We start from the raw sequence: 25,703 nt of genomic DNA on the forward strand, positions 1-25,703 counted from the left end.
TCTGTCGGGAATCTGCTTCGTGCCGGGGAGTTAAGTCGGAGAATGCCCGTTCTCCCGACAAAACAACCTGTTTAGTCGTCGAGAATGGGCCATCGCCGACTTAACTGGAGCTGAATTGAATAGCGTCGGGAGCTAATTCCTGGCGCTATTCATCTGTTGCCGAATTGAATCGACCCCAGTGTGGCATATGCATGAAGCAGTGAAAAGAGCTGAGAAGTGAACCAGTGGAGAGCTTGCCCATGTAAACCAATCAGTTGCTATTTATAGTTTTATAGAATGCATTTGATAAATGTTACTTAAAAGCTGATTGGTTGCCATGGGTAACTTTTTTCCACTGGCACAATTCTCCACTCTTTATTTTCCCACTGCTTCATACATCTACCCCTCAGTCGCACACAGATGTACATGTGTCATATATTAAGTTAATTCGCACAGTCTCCTCTTGCGTCCTACTGGCATTGAGCTGCATTTAAGCTACATTTTGTTAAAACAGATACTAGAATATTATCACATGACCTGGCGTGCCAAGATGTATGAAGTCATATCTGTATATCCTGGGTATTTGCATGTGAATGTACATCAAACTGGGAAAAGAAAACCCGGGGCTAAGCCCCAGGTCCACAATCCTGCACCTGACTAGGGTCATGGAGATAAGATCCGGGAATTTTCCAGCATTGCTGGAAGCGGCATCAGTGGAATAAGTCTTCTACTGGTATCTACTGCGGAAGTATAATGGTTAACTATTATGCCGTCCACAATGGCATGCAATGTTTTTCCTTGGTGGGTAGCTTCCATTGATTTTTGTATGCGTGAGGTGTACTTCCCAATCATACTTCTGTTGGAAGATAGTCCCAGTCAGCTCGATTTGTATTTTGTTTGTGAGTGTGTGTAATGTTGCATGCTGTGGGGGCAGGTGTCTCCACGGAACGCAGCATTATTTTTTTATTTGTCCTGCTATTGGACAGCTCCTGTGTAGAGCATTATCGTTAATGGTCTGTTGTGCAAGGACAATTGTATGTCTTTACAGGTGGGTGGTGTGGTTTTATGTAGATTTCTGTTGAGCATCATTCAGCCTAGTGTGTGTGACTTTTATTCTTCTGGAGTTTCTGTGATTTTCATTGTGGCCCATGTGATTCTTTGGGTTTGCATAACTTGCAGTACTGCATGTCTTGCTATAATTTTGTATTCATGCCATGTTCTTACCCCCCAAGCCATCTGTGGAGACCATGACCTAACACTTTATGAATGTGGGATTTGGAAAACGCTGTGTAACAATATCATCATTTTTGTTTTTCAAGTCTGGGAGAGGTTTTTCACTTTTTCCAAGGGCTACAGATTTGTGGGCAGACCTTACATCACTTGTCTTATGAATTATGCACCGAAAATGTATTTGCTAACTCTTGCTGTTTGTGTGTATATATATATATATATATATATATATATATATATATATATATATATATATATATATATATATATATATATATATATATATATATATATATATTATATAATTTATTTATTATTTTTATTATTTCTTCATTTGTGCATAGCTCTGTGACTATGTTTACAGAGGGAGATAATTGAACAGGGGAACCTTTAGGATTTACAAAGAAACTTTACCCTTTCACTAGTGTATCTACTGAACTGGCATGGTCAGATTTCATGCAACTGCGCTGTCCCACCCTGTTTTCCCGTTTTTGACGAGGAGATCCATTGAATATTTAAAAAAAAAATACTTTTTCAACTTTATTAAAATACATTTTAAAAAACAATGTTAATACTTTTGAAAGGAAAAATCGTCGGTTATGTGTGTATGTGTAAATCCTCCTTGTAGTGTGTTTTACATATTTGCTAAATAGGCGATAATAAATAGAAGTGTTTTGTTACATTTAAGCGCCTCAGGGTTTGAAGACTTTTAATGGCTAATTGTAGACACTTCCCACCCCCCTACTCTACTCTTTTCTTTTTTTATTCTTTTCATCAATGGAAGTCCTTAGAGTCATAAAACTGCTCATTCTTCTCGCTTTCAAATTGAAATCAATCCTCAGCCAGTGATGACAGCCACAGATGACTTTGTGTTAATAGCATGGAAATTAAATGCTGAGAGATCCAAGGTTCCTAGGAGTGGGGGTACGCCCAATGATATTGTATTCCTACTCCGGATGAACTTGTCTTTAGTTCCACACCTTATCCAACCTGGAGGGGCATAGTCTCAAACTTAATTATGATTTAATTGAATGCATTTTATATTTGGCAGTTGACAATGTTTTATCATTCTCGTGCTTTCATTTTTACTTTGTTTGCAAATGACAGCCTGTGCTTAGCACCCTATTAATTTACAACACGTACTGATTTCTGTAGAGAAAGGTAATATTTTATAAAAGTATGCCCAAACTGTTGCCCTCTGTGTAAAGTAGCAGGGATTGTAAAATGTTCTGGAAAACATCACCTGTGCAGGCAAAGGGCATGCGTTTAGCATCTCTGCAGTCTGGATGCTGGCGGTCATGTGACACCTGACATACCGAAGCTAAGTATTTGGGTCACTGTTAGTGTTAGGGCCGTGAGGGTGAAGGTTATGGTTAGTCACTAGGAAAGGGGGGTTGGAAGCCGTAGCAGAGACCCTCGGCGGGTTGAGGGAAGGGTTAAATAATTTGTCCTATGTTGGCATTCTCCATGTTGGGTTATCTGTCATCTGACCGCTGGGAGCCCATAACGAGTGCCAGGCAAAGCTATACTAAGACTTACTTCCTTTAAGTGGAACACTAATGTACTGGTCAGTTGGTGTTTACATCCTCAATTCCACCTATTATATAGAATAGCCCAGAGTCCCTGGGCTTTCTGGAGATCTTGTGTGGGGCTAGCAGTATGGATGCAGAGTTCTGACTTCACATGTATGGTTGCGACAACCTACTAAAATAAATGTGTCTCTCAACTCTGTCATGATTATCCAAAGGACTGCTATAGTTGCCATGGTTGTGTTTGCATCAACGTTTTTGTTATGCAAGTGTTGTAGTGTTCATTCTAGCACCCTGCACCTGTCACAACCCATGCAGTTCTTTCATGCCTGGGATGTTGTGCTGTGCTCTGTTGCTTCTAGCACATCTGGTCTGTATTTCAGTGCTGAGATAGTGACCAGGGTGTACTTGAAGCACCAGAGCAGGAGTAAGGAACTGCATGGGTTGTGACAGGTGCAGGGTGCTAGAATGAATACTTATGGCGGTATCAAATTATTGTCAAAAAATCATCCAGCACAAAAAAAAGGCGCTTATTTTCATTGATACATTTTTCGGTCAGTCCTACTAGGATGCCCGAAAAAAAATGACAAAAAATCCATTCTTACACAAAAACACAGGTTTAGTGAAACGTGTTTATGCATCTCAGAAAATCCGGCAGGCAAAACAAAATCCCAATGAGCTGCGGAATGTGCCGGCTTTTCGAGGACAGTTGTATAGCCTGGGGCAAATACATTAGCCGCGACTACTTGCATACTCCCCTAATTATGGTGGTGGTGTGAATTGTATAGATCATATATTATAGGTATAATGTGCCTAATAGTATAGGTTTGGTATAGATATTCAATATTTAAAATGTTGACAAGCAGTAGGACAGCTTTATATTGAACCATCCCGCCGGCATGCTTCAACTGCACTGTATAGCAGTGTGATTGTGTCCGCATTAGCTGCTTAAATATACTATGTTTAAAGTTGTACAGCAGACCTATCAGTCTGTGTACAGTGCAGTAGTAGCATGCCGGCATGTCTAGTTCAACACAACGCTGTCCACCTACTGCTTGTCTACAATCTATAATAAATAAAACTGCTTTATTAAAATTATGTAGAACTCGTAAAATGTGAACCTTTTACTGGAATTAGTTGCCCCTTGATTAATGTTAAACTGTTTCTTCCACAGGAATTAAATCTTGAAGTTCTTTGAATGAAGAAGCACATAATTTAAGCACATGTTGAAGTTCCGGGATACTGATGTTACCTGATTCCGGATAATAAATTGAAGAGATTAGCAACGTGTATCAAACAAACTCCAGATAATGCTGCTTATGACTGACTTAAAACTTGTGACGTGTCATTTTTATTGAGTATACAGTTTCGTAATAACTGGACAATATGGGGTGTACTGAGCACTGATAATCAGTTGGAAAAATGCGTATCTGCTATAAATGACATGAGGCACAACAGATGGAGCAGGAAGGATAGCCTCCATTTATTAAGTGGTTAAGTTGTCTTCATGCACAAAACAACCTCCATTTTCCAAGAGAATGCCCAGGAGAGGGTTGTATCTCCAAGGCAGGATCCGTTGGTTATTAGTAGGGCTTGCTCTGGTTTTCAGTTTAATGCTGCTCTCATATTTTTTGGAGTGTGCACCTCCACCTGAAGGAAATGGTTCTCTTCCTGGGATTGGCGGAGATATGTACAGCAAAGAGTACTACCAGGCTCTTCTTCAGGAACAAGAGGAGCATTACAAAAGTCGCGCAACAAGCCTAAAGCGCCAGATTGCCCAGCTCAAGCAAGAGCTCCAGGAAATGAGTGATAAGCTCAGATTGGCGCATGAGAAGAAACTTACAGTTGCCAATGGTGCTGGGCACCAAGAAACCAAAGAGCAGGCTCCTAATGACCTACTTGAATTTCTGCACTCACAGATTGACAAGGCTGAAGTTGTGGTGGGTGCAAAACTCCCTAGCGAATATGCAGTCATTCCCTTTGAAAGTTTTAATTCCATGAAGGTTTACCAGTTGGAGATGGGGCTGACACGCCACCCAGAGGAAAAACCCATTAGAAAAGACAGGAGAGATGAGTTGGTAGAAGTTATAGAAGCTGGCCTGGAGGTAATTAATAATCCTGATGACGACGATGAGGAACAGGAGAACAGAGGATCTGATAAACTGTTGTTCAGTGAATCTGATTTTGTTGAAGGTATGAGGGCAGAAAAACGTATGTGCTGTGCTTGAAATTTCCTGTTTAACTTGTGGTTGGTGGTGATGCCATAACTAGTTTGCTTAACAAGTAAAAACATATGTACAAGATAATTAACGGGTTATTTATAATAAGTGTGTGTGTGTGGGGAGGGGTGTTTATGAAAGCTTTGAGAGAGAGAAATTTGTGAGAGAAAAGTAACAACGAATCAGCTCCTGTCATTTTTCAAACACAGCCTGTAACATGTAAGGCAGAAGCTGATTGGGTAGTACTTTAATCTCTCACAATTTTATCTGTTTAAGCTTTGACAATGTGACCAGAAAGGTCCAATCATCCTATCATCCCATTGTTCTCTTTAAAAGTGTATTTTCAAACTTTGATTCGGAGGGGTTAATACATGACAATGCAAGCTATTTGCTAAATGTAAAGTTTGAAATGTAAGAAATAAGGTACTGTTCATGTTTTTATTTTGCTTTTTTTTTTTTTTTTTTTTTTTTTTTTAAATCTTAATAATTAGGTTATTATCGAACGGAGAGGGACAAGGGGTCTCATTATGAGCTGTTCTACAAGAAGCCAGAGTCTGGAAATTATCATCATATCACTTTATTCCGACCATTTGGGCCACTCATGAAAGTCAAGGTGGAAACACAAGACCGCTCCAGGACAGTTGTTAACTTCATTGTCCCACTGTCTGGCAGAACGGAAGCCTTTGCACAGTTCGTGCAGAACTACAAGTAAGCATGCAGTCTGTGATGAGATTTGTACAATTTTATTAACCATTAATATTTCAGGATATCTTTCCTGATGCAGTTTACATGCAGAGAATCGTCCAGTCTTTTGCCTAAAGGAAAAACCTAGAGAAGATGGGAAAAGAAAATATATGAAAAGTAGTGCTTTTGTATATAGTCGCTGTATTTTCATGTAGAGCTTTCCCTTATACTTTGTAAATATCATATGATGTCTCAGTTTTAAGTTTTGTATTTGGTATATTTTACAACTGTTCCTGAGAACTTTTAGGTACCAAATGCCACTGCTAACTCCATATTTTCACTGCTTGCAGATACAGGTTGGGAACTGTTTTCGGGGTTTTACAGCAGTTCTTGTATGTACCAAGACCCGGACGCCAGGTTTCCGATGCGTTAGGGTAAGCCTATGGGCTTCTTTCCGCATCCACACAGTTAGGGGGATCTAATCAGAAACCTCCCAGTATCTTCTGCATCTTTCTGCACATGCGCAGATGGACTCCCGGGTCATAAACCAGAAGCTCAGGGACCTGTGGCCATCGAAAAGGGCAGCTCGTATCGAAAGAGCTGCCCTTTGCGATACTAATTGCATATGTTGGTACACATGCGATTAGCATCAATGCGGTAAGTGGCAGGATGTGCCACAATTGCTTGGTACATCGTAAAGCGCAACGGAGTGTGCTGCGCTAGATAAGAAAATGTTAATAAATAATAAATAAATAAATCGTACATCCCGCCATTACTGTCCTTTTACTATGCACCTACAGTATGGCCACAGATTGACATTATGAAAGTTAAACTATGTTGCTGTGTGACTTCCTTTTATTTTACTCTTGATATCTATGAAAACAGAAGGTCTCCACTTCCTCAGTGATCCTGTGAAAAACCTCAGACACTGGGGCAGATGTATTAACCTGGAGAAGGCATAAGGAAGTGATAAACCAGTGATAAGTGCAAGGTGATAACACACCAGCCAATCAGCTTCAATAGGTAAATTAACAGTTAGGAGCTAATTGGCTGGTGCGTTTATCACCTTGCACTTATCGCTGGTTTATCACTTCCTTATGCCATCTTCAGGCTTAATACATCTGCCGCACTGTTCTCTGTAGCAGTAATTGGTGACTAGTGCCCTATACTGATGTGTCCTCAATATGCCACACAGCGAGAGATGCCTGCTATGAGTGACCTTGTCAGGCCCCATAAAACTCTGTTAGTATTGGGCTTTTCTTTTTTTTTTTTTGTGAAATTAATTCTAGTGCAGTGTGACTAGGATGTGTGAGGAGACTGTGCTGGTTACTTTGATATATGAATCTTGTACATTGTGTGTGACGGAGTCTGTATACGGAGCAGAATAGTACTTGTATTGGGAAAAAACTGCTGCTGCTACAAAGTAGCACTTTGTATACAGATTCAGAAACTGTTACACACAGATATAAGGTGTCCAACATCAAATTAAGATAAAGTATAATAGTTGGTTAGGTCTCTCAGTTTGTGTGTGTTGTTTGTTTTTTTTTTGTTTGTTTTTAATTAGAATTAAATCAAATTAACTGGCTTAGGCTACCTAAGTCTTAAGCAAACGCTAAAAACAGGTTGATAACACTGTAGGGCAGGCATTCCCAACCACGGTCCTCAAGGCACACCAACAGTGCAGGTTTTAGTGATATCCAGGCTGCAGCACAGATGGTTGAATCAAAATAACTGAGCCACGAATTCAGTGACCTGTGCTGAAGCCTGGATATCACTAAAACCTGCACTGTTAGTGTGGCTGGGAATGCCAGCTGTAAGGGATAAAGTCAGGTTCCCAACAGTCACAATGCCAACTGAGCCACAAGATGTGGTTTAGACTGCGAGACATGATGGTTAGGATTAGACTGTGGGAAGGGTGGTCTAGGGTATTTTTTTTTTACAAGTGATCTAATGGGATAGCTTGTAAAAAAAAAATGAACATCAGGAAAAACGTCTGTTTGTTGCACCTGATATTTTACCATGGCAAATAGGATACCACCCATAGTCCGTAAAACTGCCCAGTACTGTATAATGGTAAATACCAGATCTTAGGCTTCAAACAGAATGAAGCAAGTCATTAAATGACCCTGCTGGTCTGGCAGGGAAACCCTGAGCTAATCATACTACATGGGCCACAAACAATCCCTTCTGGTATTGAAAGGATTAAATCCCAATGGTGGGAGTGTGTGACAAGGAGCAGTGCTGGAAGGATAAATGTGTGTGTGTAGGTAATTCAGGGTCATTCCCGTAAGGCAGCCACATGGCTTGGATGATGAAATTATATCAGGAGCGGCATTGTTCTATTCTGAAAAGGTGATTTGAACTATGTTTTTATCCTTTTATTTTCTCTGAAATTTTCTGAAGTCTTTGCACTTTCAAAATAATCGTGTACTCTGAACTGTTTTGTTGGCACCAGCAGCATATGCGTCCCATACAGCAATACAATTGAATTGCTGTCAGCGGGCACCTAGTGGTGGTTGCACAAACAACACAGCTGTAATGTGTAATAATATATTAATTCCTGTTTGAATTGCACCAGCCAGACAGATATTTTTTGAACTGTTTAGCGACACAGTTTTTTGCATCAAACCTAGCGCAGAAAGTGAGACAGGGATATATACCGTAGGTGGATGTATTAACATGCTTTCCTGTTTTATTCTAGGGATGTGTGTATTCAACAAGATAAGAGGACGTACCTAACTGTTGTATACTTTGGGGAAAATGGCCTATCAGAAGTTCAGGATATTCTTAAGAATGTAGAAAGGTGAGCAAGTTAGGTCCTTGTAATAGTGATATTGTTTCTTTCTATGGAGACCATTTTATTTAATTTGCTTTAGATTAATCAAAGCCAACTGCTAATTAGTTCCTCACAATTGGTGCCCATCGGCATCTTTACTTGTTAGTGGAGTATTTCTGCTTTCTCATATATTTTGGTCTTCTGCATTTTTCTTGGGTATAATCCTGTAAACAAAGAAACATAGAACTTGATGGCATATAACCACTTGGCCCATCTAATCTGACCTTTTGATAACATCAGTCCTGTTTCTCTTTCCTTCATCTGGGAGACACTTCATACCATGGCCTTAGTGAGGTATTGAGGTGCCAGCACTTAATGAGCTAACTTTTTAGTATAGAAGCTCTTCCCCCTCTAACCCCTTCCTCAGTTTTCATTCATTGCTGTAAGGAGCAGTTTCAGCACTGAGTTAGCTTTGTATATGTTTGGTTTTTTTTTTATTTGTCCAGCGGTTAAAGTGTGGCGGAACTGCATTCTGTCACCTGTAATTGGAGGTGTAAAGCGTTACAACTCTGTCTGCCATCTTGTCCGGCCGCATCAGTCAGGAAGCTGGTTTATTCTCCTTGTCTGCCCCGCTGTTCGCCGATACTGCTGCGCACACCATATGAGTAGATGTGATGAGTGGGCGGCACTAAAGGCACCTGTGACTAGGTGGCTCACCTCCTCCATTCCCCATCCTCTGGCTGCAGTGTCTTAAATAAAATGGATGTCAGTCTGTGCTGCCATCACACTGTCGCTTATCTCTGTACGCAGTGCTAGCTCTTCAAAGGGCTCCACGGTTATAAGGGGCGACGGCAATACCCCAATATTACTGGTGGTGTTACTGCTGTGGTGGCCATTGTGTGTAAGGGGTGCTACTACTGTCACAGGAATTGTGTGCAAGAAGCGCTACTGTTGTGGTGGGCCTTTTGTGTGTAAGGGGCACTTTGAAGACACACCCGTTTCTTGTGAGACCACACCCCTTTTTTGTGGTTACGCACTGTTTTTTTTGAGAGCGTGAGAGGCAGGGCGCAAATTTAAAGGGGGGAGGGGGGCAGGAAAAATACGTTTCACCACCTCTCCAGGACCACTTTAGGCACTGTTTGTATGGTGGTTGTTTTTTTGCTCTACCCTTCACTTTTTTTTCTCCCCATCTTCACCCCTGTGATGTGTGGCTTGGTCACTGTGTGTTGCGGCTTGGAACCATCTCTGTACCTGAAAACAAAGAGCATCTGGCTCCCTGACAGAATCTGGTGGCTGGAGTCTGGTGTGTGGATGAGTGGTGGGGTGGCCTTTCAGTAGAACTGTAAACACTCATGGGGGTTATGTGGAGGGGGGAAATGTAAGAGTGGAGGAATTCCCGGCAGCCACACTGGTAACTCTGCAGCATGCTGCCTGGGAGATGGTAGGTGCAATATCAGGATGGAGCTGGCGGCCATTACAGATGACGTCTAGCTACAACTAGGAAGTGGTCCTTGACCAGTCCACCCTACCTAACTAGATGTTCTCAGTGCCTATGTTTAGCATAAAGGGTACTGCATCTGGCTGAGCAGGGATGCAAAACGGCAAGGAAGGATGGGCACATGATTCAGTCCAGCAGCTGAAGAGAGGATCTGCTGATCACAACTGCAAAGCTCTTCTCTTCCCTCTCTCTCCTCAGTGACTCAATATGTTGAGATTCTAGATCCATACCAGACAGTTAACCTATGTTTACTCAGATGTTATTGTAAAAAAACAAAACTATATATGCAGTGTGATACATCAGTATAAATACTGTTGTGTATTTTCGATAAGGGAAATACTTCTAAAGCTGAGTCTGGAGGACGGAAGTTGAGTTCTTATAATTTTTGTTTGTTGTCAAGCTAAATTAGCAGGTGAGGACACACATGCTTAATTTATTGCTTGGGACGAAGTTCCACATCAGGTGATAGATACTTCAGCGTGGCCAGTGGAGGAACCAGCCTGGGTTAGTTCTTTTGTATTGTCTATAGCTTCTGCTATGAGGGTCTCCAATTTTAAAAGTTAGTCAAAAGGATTTTGGGACTCTGAAGTCAATTGGTTCTCTTTTGCATGAAGCGGTTAGGGAATATAGTATTTTCATTCAAAACTATTCAATATGCAAGATTCCATTACTGAATGTTCCAATTAAACATTCTAGAGAGTTGGGTAGGGGTCCACCCATCAGTTACCAAAATAATTAATTACTCTGTCAAGACAGTCACTCATGTGGCAGATCTGATCAAAGGTTTCCTTTCCCTGGACTGGATAGTGATGGCTACCAGTCTTCAGGGATGGTGGGTGGTCATGGCTAACCACCATTTTTGGGGACTGTGTCCAAGAAGGATACAAGGCTTCCCAACCAAAAATGTGCTGAAGTGAAGAGCTGTTTTGAACAAATTAAATCTTCTAGGGAAACCAAAAAGAATTCAGACAGGCAATGCTACAGCTGTAGCATACATAAATCACCAGGGAGGAACAAGAAGATCCTTGGCAATGTAAGAAACTGTTGAAATCATGTCTTTGGCAGAAGCAGGTCCCAGCAACATCAGCAATTTTTATTCCATGGATAAAGATATGAAAGGTAGACTATTCTTCCAGGGAAATGGTCTCTATTCCCAGAGGTTTTCCACTGTCTGGTTGTGAGATGAAGACAACCAGAGATAGATTTGATGGCCTCAACAAGATGGACAGGTGCTGTTGCAGAACCAGGGAATTGTTAGCATTCCTAATAGATGCAGAGGCAGTTCCATGGAAATTTCAAATGGCATACATATTTCCGCCGATACGGATGCTTCTGCAGGTTCTAAGGAAAATAAAAAAGGAAAAGAATCCAGTAATACCTGTATTAGTAGTGGTGGCCAAGATGAGTTTGGTACACAGATATAATGAAAATGGCAGTACTTCTGGGTATTAGACTTCCTCTGTGTCAGGATCTTTTGTTGTAGGAGCCAATTGTCTAGCAGGAAATTCAGAAACTAAATGTAATGGCATGGCTCTTAAAGCAAAGATTTTAAAGAAAAAAAAAAAAGGTTTGAGAACGCCGTAATTCAAACTGTGATTCAAGCCAGAAAGAAGGTTTCTGCATACAATTAGTCTGGAAAAATTTATATTTATTGGTGTAAAATGGAGAGCGTTTAGCATTCTTCTTTTTCATTGTCTAGAGTTATTTTTCTTTCCTATAGACTGGCTTCTTGTTAGGTCTCTGGCTTGGTTATTTGAAGGTGCAGGTATCCACTTTCAGAAGAGGTTTGCTATCATTCCGGAATGAAAGACATTTGTGCAGGTTGTTTTAAACATACAACCACCATATAGGCATACTATAGAGGGACTTAAATCTTGTATTGACAGCTAGCTATTCTTGCACCTTCTTTTGAGCCTGTTAAATAAGTAGACCTTAAGTGGATGTCTTGGAAGCTGGCTTTACTTCTAGCCATAAAATCAACTAGAATGGTGTCAGAATCAGAAACTTTATTTTGCAAGTCTCCATTTTTAGTCATCCATGAGGACAGGGCAGTTTTACATGTGCGTCCTTCTTTTCAGCCTAAAGTAGTGTCTGATTTAAATCAGGAAATATTTATACACTCCTTCTCTAAAGCAGGCAAGGCAATTAGCAAGGAAAAATTGTCATAGTTAATGTGATTACAGTTTTTGAGAATTTATTTGGAAAACAGATATTATTCTTTCTTTACGATGCTACAAAAAAAAAAAAGAAGAGGTTGGCCAGGTGGATTACGCAGTCATATACTGGGGCTGATAGGACTATTCCAGTTAAGATTTCAGCACATTCCACCTGTTCGGTATTTTTCGGGCAGCACGGAATGGGTCATCCATGGAGCAGTTATGTAGAGCAGATACATGGTTCTCTGTTCATACATTCATCAAATTCTACAATTTTCATGATTTTTGTGTCCAGTGAATCTGACTTTGGATGTAAAGTGTTAAGTTGTGATAGGACTGAATGCACCCTCCCCCGGCTACAAAATTTAGCTTTTATACATCCACATGGTAAAACGTATCCCCCAGATGAAGCAAAGAGAAGAACCATTTTTTTAAATCTTTCTCTTTCTCAGACTTCATCTGGGGGACACTTCAATCCCTTCCTTATTGTTTAAGCATTTGAGAAGGCTGCCAGTAGCTTTTTATGAAACCTATCCTTAACTGAGGACGGTGTTGGAGGGGAGGAGCTTTATATACTGCTAAATAGTTGTCTCATTAAGTGCTGATGCCTCAATCACTCACTAACCCCATTGTAAGAAGTGTCCCCCCAGATGAAGGAAAGAGATTTAACTTGTAAGTACCAAACACATCTTGGTTTTATCCTTAGTTATTTTAAGGCTCTACTTATGCCTGTCCCAGCCGTGTTTAAGTTTCTCTACTGTCTTGGGGGGTGATTCAGACCTAATCGCTGCTGTGCGTCTTTACACAGTTGCCGATCAGGTAGTAACTGCGTATGATCCGCAATGTGCATGTGCGTCGGACAGCAACAAAGGGCATGCCGGTCAGTGACTGGATGGTGCGAAAAATCTGATCGCACGGGCGTTCGCAAGGTGATTGACAGGAGAAGGTTGTTTGTGGGTGGTAACTGACTGTTTATTGGGAGTGTCCGGAGAAACGCAGGCGTGCCCGAGCGTTTTCAGGGGGTGTGTCTGACGTCTGCTCCGATCAGCCTGCTGTGATCACACTGTAGGAGTGAGCAAAATGGATTTTAGCAGCTCTGCGTACACATAGGATCGCACACTTTCACTGCGAATTTACACTCTTCCCTGGAGGCGGTGACTATCTGAATGCAGAACAGCAAAGTTTGCAGCCCAGCGATCAGGTCTGAATCACACTCTTAGTCTTATGACGGAATGTCTGCACCCCTGAACCAAGCATCTGACTTGCCTTCCTCATTGCTTTGTTACATCACTTACCTCCTTTTGATTCTACATTTTTAGGCATTGAACTGGAGTTGGCACACTATTGACCATTCTTCTAGTCTACCTCAGTTATTTGTTTTACCCTGCTGCATACCTTTTGTGTCTTCTGCAGAAAGGCATACTTTCCCTTCAGTAGCATTTGTAAAGTCACCAATAAAGATATTAAACAGCACTGGTCCAAGTATGTAGGCAGAATAGGTTGCAGTATATGTATTTTATATATACAGAGAGCAAGTTATTGGAAATTGAGTTTAGCTGGTAATTGTCATTATTGCTAAGTCTGTTCATTCCAATGTTACAATCTATGAAAGCTAGGCTGATAACAATCACAGGTTGTGTTCTGCTGCTGCAGTGAGACAGACTTCCATAACTACACCCTAATCCCACTAAAGGAGGAGTTCAACAGGGGGCGTGGCCTGGAGGTAGGCGCTCGAGACTGGGATAAGGGAGACGTGCTGCTTTTCTTCTGTGACGTTGATATCTATTTCACTGCTGGATTCCTAGATACCTGCCGGCTGAATGCTGAGGCCGGTGAGTGAAAAATTTGTGTGTGTATATACGTGGTTTTTTTCTTCTCCTATTCAACATTAGATTTTTCTTTTAGATTGGAGTCATTACTGTTATGAAAACAAAATACATTTTAGTGCTTTCTTGAAACATGGTGCACAAAGTGACCATAAATAGCATGAAATTCCTAGAATAAAGTTAAACCATTAAAAACCAATAAAATCAAACGTCTTAAAACAATCCTAAAAAGTGATTAACCACTTGCCTGACATGGTCACATCAGATGCGACCACACCAGCAAGTGCTTTATCTGATAATGTTGCACAGGATGTGACCAATCGGATACAGTGTTTGCAGCTGCAGGGAAGAGAAATGTCCCTCCGCTGCTGTACTCTGAGGGACCAGAAAGTCCATCTGCAGACTACCCCAGTGTCACTGCAGATCACTGCTGATCGGTCAGCACGGCAGGACCCCCCCACTCGGCAGCTGCAGACATTAGCAGCCGCTGGGGAAGTGTAAATTGACACCACCCCCAAGTCCACCCTGTGCACTTGGTGTCTGTCCCGATGGTCACAATGTTTCCGATGGTCACACTGTTCCAGTGGTGATGACCGATCTTCTGATGTTTAAAGAAAAATTGTATTTTCTTACAAATATATAAAAAAAATATAATCACTTTGGATATTTTTTTTTAAATTATAATACATGTTCACCAAGAAAATGACAATTTCTCTGACGTCCTAGTGGATGCTGGGAACTCCGTAAGGACCATGGGATATAGACGGGCTCCACAGGAGACTGGGCACTCTAAAAGAAAGATTAGGTACTATCTGGTGTGCACTGGCTCCTCCCTCTATGCCCCTCCTCCAGACCTCAGTTAGATTTCTGTGCCCGGCCCGAGCTGGTTGCACACTAGGGGCTCTCCTGAGCTCCTAGAAAGAAAGTATATGTTAGGTTTTTTATTTTACAGTGAGACCTGCTGGCAACAGGCTCACTGCAACGAGGGACTAAGGGGAGAAGAAGCGAACCTACCTGCTTGCAGCTAGCTTGGGCTTCTTAGGCTACTGGATACCATTAGCTCCAGAGGGATCGACCGCAGGACCCGTCCTTGGTGTTCGTTCCCGGAGCCGCGCCGCCGTCCCCCTTACAGAGCCAGAAGCATGAAGATGGTCCGGAAAATCGGCGGCAGAAGACTTCAGTCTTCACCAAGGTAGCGCACAGCACTGCAGCTGTGCGCCATTGCTCCTCATACACACTTCACACTCCGGTCACTGAGGGTGCAGGGCGCTGGGGGGGGGGGCGCCCTGAGCAGCAATAAAAACACCTTGGCTGGCAAAATAATCACAATATATAGCCCCAGAGGCTATATATGTGATAATTACCCCTGCCAGAATCCATAAAAAAGCGGGAGAAAAGTCTGCGAAAAAGGGGCGGAGCTATCTCCCTCGGCACACTGGCGCCATTTTCTCTTCACAGTGTAGCTGGAAGACAGCGCCCCAGGCTCTCCCCTGTAGTTTTCAGACTCAAAGGGTTAAAAAGAGAGGGGGGGCACTAAATTTAGGCGCAATATTGTTTATACAAGCAGCTATTGGGGAAAATTCACTCAGTGATAGTGTTTATCCCTACATTATATAGCGCTCTGGTGTGTGCTGGCATACTCTCTCTCTGTCTCCCCAAAGGGCTGTGTGGGGTCCTGTCCTCAGTCAGAGCATTCCCTGTGTGTGTGCGGTGTGTCGGTACGGCTGTGTCGACATGTTTGATGAGGAGGCTTATGTGGAGGCGGAGCAGATGCCTTAAATGGGATGTCGCCCCCTGTGGGCCGACACCAGAGTGGATGGATAGGTGGAAGGTATTAACCGACAGTGTCAACTCCTTACATAAAAGGCTGGATGACGTAACAGCTATGGGACAGCCGGCTTCTCAGCCCGCGCCTGCCCAGGCGTCTCAAAGGCCATCAGGGGCTCAAAAACGCCCGCTCCCTCAGATGGCAGACACAGATGTCGACACGGAGTCTGACTCCAGTGTCGACGAGGTTGAGACATATACACAATCCACTAGGAACATCCGTTACATGATCCCGGCAATAAAAAATGTGTTACACATTTCTGACATTAACCCAAGTACCACTAAAAAAGGGTTTTATGTGTGGGGAGAAAAAGCAGGCAGTGTTTTGTTCCCCCATCAAATGAGTGAATGAAGTGTGAAAAAGCGTGGGTTCCCTCGATAAGAAACTGGTAATTTCTAAAAAGTTACTGATGGCGTACCCTTTCCCGCCAGAGGATAAGTTACGCTGGGAGATATCCCCTAGGGTGGATAAGGCGCTCACACGTTTGTCAAAAAAGGTGGCACTGCCGTCTTAGGATACGGCCACTTTGAAGGTACCTGCTGATAAATAGCAGGAGGCTATCCTGAAGTCTGTATTTACACACTCAGGTACTAGACTGAGACCTGCAGATAGTGCTGCTGCAGCGTGGTCTGTAACCCTGTCAAACAGGGATACTATTTTGCGAACATAAGACGTCGTCTTATATATGAGGGATGCACAGAGGGATATTTTGCCGGCTGGCATCCAGAATTAATGCAATGTCCATTCTGTCAGGAGGGTATGAGAGACCCGACACTGGACAGGTGATGCTGACTTTAAAAGGCACATAGAGCCTTATAAGGGTGAGGAATTGTTTGGGGATGGTCTCTGGGACCGCGTATCCACAGCAACAGCTGGGAAGAAAATTTTTTACCTCAGGTTTCCTCACAGCCTAAGAAAAGCACTGTATTATCAGGTACAGTCCTTTCGGCTTCAGAAAAGCAAGCGGGTCAAAGGCGCTTCCTTTCTGCACAGAGACGAGGGAAGAGGGAAAAAGCTGCACCAGTCAGCCAGTTCCCAGAATCAAAATTCTTCCCCTGCTTCCTCTGAGTCCACCGCATGACGCGGGGGCTCCACAGGCGTAGCCAGGTACGGTGGGGGGCCGCCTCAAAAATTTCAGCGATCAGTGGGCTCGCTCACAGGAGGATCACTGGATCCTTCAAGTAGTATCTCAGGGGTACAAGCTGGAATTCGAGGCGTCTCCCCCCCGCCGTTTCCTCAAATCTGCCTTGCCGACAACTCCCTCAGGCAGGGAGGCTGTGCTAGAGGCAATTCACAAGCTGTATTCCCAGCAGGTAATAGTCAAGGTGCCCCTACTTCAACAAGGACGGGGTTACTATTCCACACTGTTTGAAACCGGACCGTTCGGTGAGACCCATTTTAAATTTGAAATCCTTGAACACATACATAAAAAAATTCAAGTTCAAGATGGAATCGCTCAGGGCGGTTATTGCAAGCCTGGAGGAGGGGGATTACATGGTATCCCTGGACATCAAGGATGCTTACTACATGTCCCCATTTACCATCCTCACCAGGAGTACCTCAGATTTGTGGTACAGGATTGCCATTACCAATTCCAAACACTGCCGTTTGGACTGTCCACGGCACCGAGGGTCTTTACCAAGGTAATGGCAGAAATGATGATACTCCTTCGAAAAAAGGGAGTTTTAATTATCCCGTACTTGGACGATCTCCTTATAAAGGCGAGGTCCAAGGAGCAGTTGTTGGTCGGAGTAGCATTATCTCGGGAAGTGCTACAACAGCACGGATGGATTCTATACATTCCAAAGTCACAGCTGGTTCCTACCACACGCCTACTGTTCCTGGGGATGGTTCTGGACACAGAACAGAAAAAAGTGTTTCTCCTGCAGGAGAAAGCCAAGGAGCTGTCATCTCTAGTCAGAGACCTCCTGAAAACAAAAACAGGTATCGGTGCATCACTCCACACGAGTCCTGGGAAAAATGGTAGCTTCTTACGAAGCAAAATTCCATTCGGCAGGTTCCATACAAGAACCTTTTAGTGGGACCTCTTGGACAAGTGGTCGGGATCGCATCTTCAGATGCATCGGCTGATACCCTGGTCCTTGGAGACAGGGTTATCTCTACTGTGGTGGCTGCAGAGTGCTCATCTTCAAGAGGGCCGCAGATTCGGCATACAGGACTGGGTCCTGGTAACCACGGATGCCAGCCTTTGAGGCTGGGGGGCAGTCACACAGGGAAGAAATTTCCATGGACTTTGGTCAAGTCAGGAGTCGTCCCAACACATAAATATTCTGGAACTGAGGGCCATTTACAATGCCCTAAGTCTGGCAAGGCCTCTGCTTCAAAACCAGCCGGTACTGATCCAATCAGACAACATCACGGCAGTCGCCCATGTAAACCGACAGGGCGGCACAAGAAGCAGGATGGCGATGGCAGAAGCCACAAGGATTCTCCGATGGGCGGAAAATCACGTCTTAGCACTGTCAGCAGTGTTCATTCCGGGAGTGGACAACTGGGAAGCAGACTTCTTCAACAGGCACGACCTCCACCCGGGAGAGTGGGGACTTCATCCAGAAGTCTTCCAACTGTTGGTAAACCGTTGGGAAAGGCCACAGGTGGACATGATGGCGTCCCGCCTAAACAAAAAACTAGATATTGCGCCAGGTCAAGGGACCCTCAGGCAATAGCTGTGGACGCTCTAGTGACACCGTGGGTGTACCAGTCGGTTTATGTATTCCCTCCTCTGCCTCTCATACCAAAGGTACTGAGAATAATAAGAAAACGAGGAGTAAGAACGATACTCGTGGTTCCGGATGGGCCAAGAAGAGCTTGGTACCCAGAACTTACAGAAATAATATCAGAGGACCCATGGTCTCTACCGCTCAGACAGGATCTGCTACAGCAGGGGCCCTGTCTGTTCCAAGACTTACCGCGGCTGCGTTGGACGGCATGGCGGTTGAATTCCGGATCCTAAAGCAAAAGGGCATTCCGGAGGAAGTCATTCCTACGCTGATAAAAGCCAGGAAAGAAGTAACCGCAAACCATTATCACCGTATTTGGCGAAAATATGTTGCGTGGTGTGAGGCCAGGAAGGCCCCAACAGAGGAATTTCAGCTGGGTCGTTTTCTGCACTTCCTACAGTCGGGAGTGACTATGGGCCTAAAATTGGGTTCCATTAAGGTCCAGATTTCGGCTCTGTCGATTTTCTTCCAGAAAGAACTGGCTTCACTGCCTGAAGTTCAGACTTTTGTAAAGGGAGTGCTACATATTCAGCCCCCCTTTTGTGCCTCCTGTGGCACCGTGGGATCTCAACGTGGTGTTGAGTTTCCTGAAATCACATTGGTTTGAGCCACTTAAAACTGTGGATCTGAAATATCTCACGTGGAAAGTGGTCATGTTATTGGCCTTGGCTTCGGCCAGGCGTGTGTCAGAATTGGCGGCTTTGTCATGTAAAAGCCCTTATCTGATTTTCCATATGGATAGGGCAGAATTGAGGACTCGGCCCCAGTTTCTCCCTAAGGTGGTATCAGCTTTTCACTTGAACCAACCTATTGTAGTGCCTGCGGCTACTAGGGACTCGTAAGATTCCAAGTTACTGGACGTAGTCAGGGCCTTAAAAATTTATATTTCCAGGACGGCTGGAGTCAGGAAAACCGACTCGCTTTTTATCCTGTATGCACCCAACAAAATAGGTGCTCCTGCTTCTAAGCAGACTATTGCTCGCTGGATTTGTAGCACAATTCAGCTGGCGCATTCTGCGGCTGGATTGCCGCATCCTAAATCAGTAAAAGCCCATTCCACAAGGAAGGTGGGCTCATCTTGGGCGGCTGCCCGAGGGGTCTCGGCTTTACAACTTGCCGAGCTGCAACTTGGTCAGGGGCAAACACGTTTGCAAAATTCTACAAATTTGATAACCTGGCTGAGGAGGAACTTGAGTTCTCTCATTCGGTGCTTCAGAGTCATCCGCACTCTCCCGCCCGTTTGGGAGCTTTGGTATAATCCCCATGGTCCTTACGGAGTTCCCAGCATCCACTAGGACGTCAGAGAAAATAAGATTTTACTCACCGGTAAATCTATTTCTCGTAGTCCGTAGTGGATGCTGGGCGCCCATCCCAAGTGCGGATTGTCTGCAATACTTGTTTATAGTTATTGCCTAACTAAAGGGTTATTGTTGAGCCATCTGTTGAGAGGCTCCGTTTTTATTTCATACTGTTAACTGGGTATAGTATCACAAGTTATACGGTGTGATTGGTGTGGCTGGTATGAGTCTTACCCGGGATTCAAAATCCTTCCTTATTGTGTCAGCTCTTCCGGGCACAGTATCCTAACTGAGGTCTGGAGGAGGGGCATAGAGGGAGGAGCCAGTGCACACCAGATAGTACCTAATCTTTCTTTTAGAGTGCCCAGTCTCCTGTGGAGCCCGTCTATACCCCATGGTCCTTACGGAGTTCCCAGCATCCACTACGGACTACGAGAAATAGATTTACCGGTGAGTAAAATCTTATTTTCTAAGCGATATATTTGGGGGAAAAATGTCAGTTAAGTGGTTAAAATGATACAAATGTGTCCATTAAATAGGATTTCAAAATTGTCATTAATAGAATAGAAATGTGATTAAAATTAAACCAGTGTGTACTAATGTTAGGCCGCATTTGAAACCACAATAAGGTAATACTTGTCCTTTTCATTCCATATGTTTTTTGCCTTTGTTTTATTATACTTTTTATTTTTATTTTATTTTTTATCCTGTTCTTTTATTACACTACTTTTGCACTGTTTTTTTTTTTTTTTTATCTAGTGTATTACTACTTCTGTAGCTAGCCACAAGAAAAACAGTGACAATGTTAAATACGAAGATGTATCAGAGCTTGGACAGATCTAGATCTATGTCTTTCAACCTTATAACTTTTCAAGTTTTGATAAATCTCTTTACTGCCTCCCCCCAAAACACCAAACAAAAATTACACTACACTTTCTACAAAGTTTGATAGGTAGCATTGACTTATGATGACAAGGAGTTTGGCAGTAACTAAAAATGTATTTCTAAAATAAGCAGGGGAACAGTACAAGGTTTCAAATAATGATTTTAGTGAGTAATATTTAAGCACTAATGTTTCCATTATGTTATATACTTTCCCTAGCGGTTACCTAAATGTGAGATATTTCAGTGTAAGTGCTCCAGATAAGGGTTTTAGGGGGACATTTACTAAGCAGTGATAAGAGCAAGAGAAGTGCGCCAGTGGAGAAGTTGCCTATTGCAACCAAGCAGCACTGAAGTAACTGTTTAATTTTATAGTATGCAAATTCTAGATGAGCTGCTGATTGGTTGATGGGGCAACTTCTCCACTGGCTCACTTCTCCGCTCTTATCACTGCTTAATAAATGTCCCCCTTAGTTAACTAATAACAATATTGATGAAATCACTAGAGTACAGAAGAAAAGTGCACTTAGAAATGATATTTGTGAAAAGCTGAGAGAATTATTAGTGTAACTAATGTTTGCTTTTTCTTTTAGGTAAGAGAGTTTTCTATCCTGTTGTATTTAGTCTCTACAATCCTGCAATTGTGTACGCCAATCTAGAGGCTCCTCCGCCTGTGGAGCAGCAACTGGTAAGTGCCGGCTTATGACGTTGTTACGGGTTTTCTCTCTTCTAATGATTACGCATACAAAGAGTTAGCTGGAGAATTGAGGGATGTATGCCAATGACCATAACATTACATAACTTGATGCTCAATGTGAGGGAATTTGGCCTGTACCCAACTTTGGTTCAGTATCTGTCAGCCAGATTGATGATTTTCCTAATAAGTGTCTTCTGCCCTCTGTCCAAACATCAAACTGCATTCATTTGTTTGGTATGTGTACATAAAGCTGGACACAATAAAGCTGAAGGTACTATTGTGACACTCTGGTCGGGATCAGTCATTCATGATGTGGATCGGTAATGGGTTGCACTCTTACCAGAATCGGATGGATGTGTGATCAGTGGCGTAAGTTTGTCCCAGTCGCCCGGAGGCATGATAAATGTTGGTGCCCCCATACATATACACAAACATACCATATGTAACTATCCGGCACTCAGGGTGAACAGTAGTAGCGTGCTCAGGTACCTTTCCCAATAGTAATATACATACACATACAAAGTGGACGGCACTCCAAGTCAGTCATTACAATAAAACAGACACCAGCATACCTTTTATAGTACACCTACAGTGCTCCCTCACCCGCCAGCGGGTCTCGATGGAGATGCTTTGGCGCAGCGGTGTGCCGATATATCTAAAAAAAAACCCACACAAACACCTCATTCACTTAAAAACACACAAACGCCTCTTTCACTTAAACACACACACGCCGCTTTCACTTAAACACACACATGCCTTTCACTTAAACACACACATGCCTTTCACTTAAAAACACACACATGTCTCTCACTTACACATGGCTCTTTCACTCACACATACACACCTCCTAGACTTAAAAACACACACACATACATACACACACACACCGCTTTCACTTAAACACACACATGCCTCTCACTTACAGACACATGCCTCTCACTTACACACACACATGCCTCTCACTTACACACACACGCCTCTCACACACACATTCAGAAACTGACACCCCTCAATATATTTGTACGGTAGCGTGTACCCAGACCAGGTGTGTGCTCTGTACATAGTCCTGTAGAAATGCTCAAATGCCCCTTTAATCCTTGCCTCTCACACACATGCCTCTCACTCACACACACACACACACACACACACACACACACACACACACACACACACACACACACACACACGCCTCACACACACACATGCCTCACACACACACATGCCTCTCACACACACACACACACACACACACACACACACACACACGCGCCCCTCACACACACACACATGCCTCTTACTTGAACACACAACTTTATTTAAAAACACACACACACCTCACTTAAAAACATGCACACACAAAACACAGTGCTTCCAACATTTATTAAAGCTTGAGGCAAGTGCTGCCAGTGCCTACCTTTTGGCTTATCATCAGCCTGAGCTTCACTCGGCTGGCTTGCTTAACTGGAAGGGCCGGGGAGGAGCTGCGCTCTGGTGCTACCCCTAGCTGCAGCCAGTGCCAGCTCTCTGTATATACAGGAGGCAGCTTCCGTGTCACTGACACAGCTCCTCCGTCTGTAAGAATCATAAAACAAAAAAAATTAGCAATGGCAGTGGCGGAACTAGAGAATGGTGGGCCCAGGTGCAACAATATGCATTGGGCCCCCCTCCCATATTATAAATAGGTGAAGCGCATCACCCAGAAAATTGAGTTTTGTCTCGCAGAGAATGGTGTCACCATACAATAGTACTCTAATGTCACATTGCGCCACACAGTAGAGATCCTTATACATGGTACATCACACAGTAGTGATCCTTGTACACGGTACATCACATAGTAGAAGCCTTATACATGTTATGTCACACAGTAGAGAGCATTATACACGTTACGTCACACAGTAGAGGCTTATACACGTTACGTCACACAGTAGAGAGCATTATACACGTTACGTCACACAGTAGAGAGGCTTATACATGTTACGTCACACAGTAGAGATCCTTATACACGTTACGTCACATTGTAGAGAGGCTTATACACGTTACGTCACACAGTAGAGAGGCTTATACACGTTACGTCACACAGTAGAGAGCATTATACACGTTACGCCAGTGTCTACCTGATGTGCACACCAAGATTAACTAAGAGGAATGTGAGCTAGATAGAAACAGATGTAGCCATCCTCATTTTTGCCGTGATGCGTTGGTATGGGCGTACGCATTGCGACAAGCTTCAATGAACGCTGTGCTGCGCTAAGTCACAGCCGACGTTCTCTCTATAGTGCACGCACATTTCATAGACCTGGTAACACTAGTCGTGAGTGTGGCTACATCTGTAGATATGGATATACAGATTACTCTATATACACACATAGTAAACACACGCACGGCAAAATACATATATACACACACACACATCCATAGCAAAAACGTACAAACACACACACTACTAAACACACATAGCAAAACACATATATACCATACCCTCCAACTGTACCTTTTTAATAGGTACAGTACCTTTTTTTTTCATGGTCTGTACCGATTTTTGGCTCTCCAAACTTCCATTGAAAGTATAGGAAAAGGGGCATGGCCACGCCCCCTTTACCCGCGACCACGCCCCTTTTTTCGGATTTGTCCCGCTTTTTCAGTGTAAAATGTTGGAGGGTATGATATACATACACAAACACACACCCATAGCAAAAAAATACAGTATATATATATACACCAATAGCAAAATACATACACACCCCCATAGCAAAACCACACACATACATCCCTAGCAAAACACATACACCCATAGCAAAACACACACACCGCTAAATACACACAGCCAGTATTTGCATGTGTGTACAACATACTTTGCACCTCCTGGCTCCTGTAAGGCTCCTCACTGCAGCTGAGCCGATGTCTCCCAGTCCTCACTCTCCACACACATTGCTGCCGTGACTGTCCCTCCTCCCTCCCCCTTCTCCCAGCATGCAGCGGTGGCAGAGACCAGGATTCTGGAGGAAGATGCAGCCGAGATGAAGGGTGATGAGCTCACCCTTCTCACTTGCTGGCGCTGTACGCTCACGTCCGGCGGCTTCCTCCTGTGCAGCGCAGCGGCGGCAGCGTGTAATGAGTCAGTGTGACTCATTACACTGCTCCGGCTGTGGGCCCCTTCTTAGCGCTGAGCCTCGGTGCATTGCACCACTTGCACAGGCGCAAGTTCCGCCGCTGAGCAGCGGCGATCAGGCAGCGGGAGACAGTGAAGGAGATGTGCCCCCTGCAGGTCAGGAGCCCGGCGGCAGCCGACTCCACTGCCTCCCACAGTTCTGCCCCTATGTGTGATCACAGCTACACTATTCCAGAGAGTAGTCCAGAGATGTGTTCCGCTCAGACAAGAAGTACACACTGTCTATAGGATTTTTATTGGAGTGCTTCTGTAAAGGTTTTTCTCACTGTAAGAACTTAACATATATAACAGTATTTATACTCAAAGTAAATTTCTCTTACGTCCTTGAGGATACTGGGGTCCACATTAGTACCATGGGGTATAGATGGATCCACTAGGAGCCATGGGCTCTTTGAGAAATCAATAGTGTGGGCTGGCTCCTCCCTCCTACCAGACTTGGTTTAGAAAATGTGCCCGGAGGAGCCGGTCACGCTTTGGAGAGCTCCTGAAGAGTTTTCTACTTTTTATTTTAAATGTTTGTTATTTCCAGTCAGGGCTGTGTTGCAACAGCCTGACTGCTCCGTGGGACTTAGGGGGAAAAACAGCTCAACTTCTTTAGAGTTAATGGTCCCTGCTGACAGGACACTGAGCTCCTGAGGGAGCCAATCGCAAACCACACCATGGTGCAGCGTACCCTCCCGCAGCACGCCGCCACCCCATAACAGAGCCAGAAGGTGAAGAATGGCTAGTACAACGCCAGCAGCACAAGGGCTGGAGTCAGAGCTGCGCTTCAGGGGGCTCAGACACGCATGCTGGCTGTGTCCCGCTGGCCGCAAAGTACTAACAGGGGTTTTAACTCTTGGTTAGACATTTTTTACCTCAGGGCCTGTATAAAAAATGCAGGAAGCCATACACCATTACAGGGGGCGGGGCTTCTCTCAGAGCAGATCCTACAGTTCTCCAGCACCATTTCCCTCCTACAGCTCATACAGGCAGCATTCCCAGGGACGCGCATCTCCTCCACAAGGACTCCAAGTCTCTTCAGTGGTACCAGGGGGTCTAGTAAAGGGGGGGAGCAAGTTTAAGATTATAACCACTACTAAGGTGCATATTTCTGTGCGACCCAGCTAGGTTTTACCTTTCTATAAGGGGTGCTGTGTGGCTGGCTCTGATTTGTGTCTCTGAGGACCCTGCCTACATATACTGATTTTT

General features: G+C 43.8%; 1 protein-coding gene across 2 annotated transcripts in view; it reads left to right on the top strand.

The window, feature by feature from the left end:
- The window catches only part of CSGALNACT2 (chondroitin sulfate N-acetylgalactosaminyltransferase 2), an 86,187-nt gene that overhangs the window by 53,359 nt on the left and 7,125 nt on the right, over positions 1 to 25,703 (top strand). The window contains exons 2-6 of one of the 2 annotated variants that reach the window (XM_063958743.1): positions 3,913 to 4,931; positions 5,449 to 5,665; positions 8,343 to 8,444; positions 13,725 to 13,903; positions 21,240 to 21,334. In XM_063958743.1, coding sequence (XP_063814813.1) covers positions 4,277 to 4,931; positions 5,449 to 5,665; positions 8,343 to 8,444; positions 13,725 to 13,903; positions 21,240 to 21,334 — 1,248 coding nt within the window. In that variant the 5' untranslated portion in view covers positions 3,913 to 4,276. Of the gene's footprint in view, positions 1 to 3,912; positions 4,932 to 5,448; positions 5,666 to 8,342; positions 8,445 to 13,704; positions 13,904 to 21,239; positions 21,335 to 25,703 lie in introns of those variants that run through there. The other variant, XM_063958744.1, reaches the window with a different exon arrangement.

The sequence above is a fragment of the Pseudophryne corroboree genome, chromosome 3 (genome assembly GCF_028390025.1).
Source record: "Pseudophryne corroboree isolate aPseCor3 chromosome 3, aPseCor3.hap2, whole genome shotgun sequence".
Taxonomy (NCBI): Eukaryota; Metazoa; Chordata; class Amphibia; order Anura; family Myobatrachidae; genus Pseudophryne; species Pseudophryne corroboree.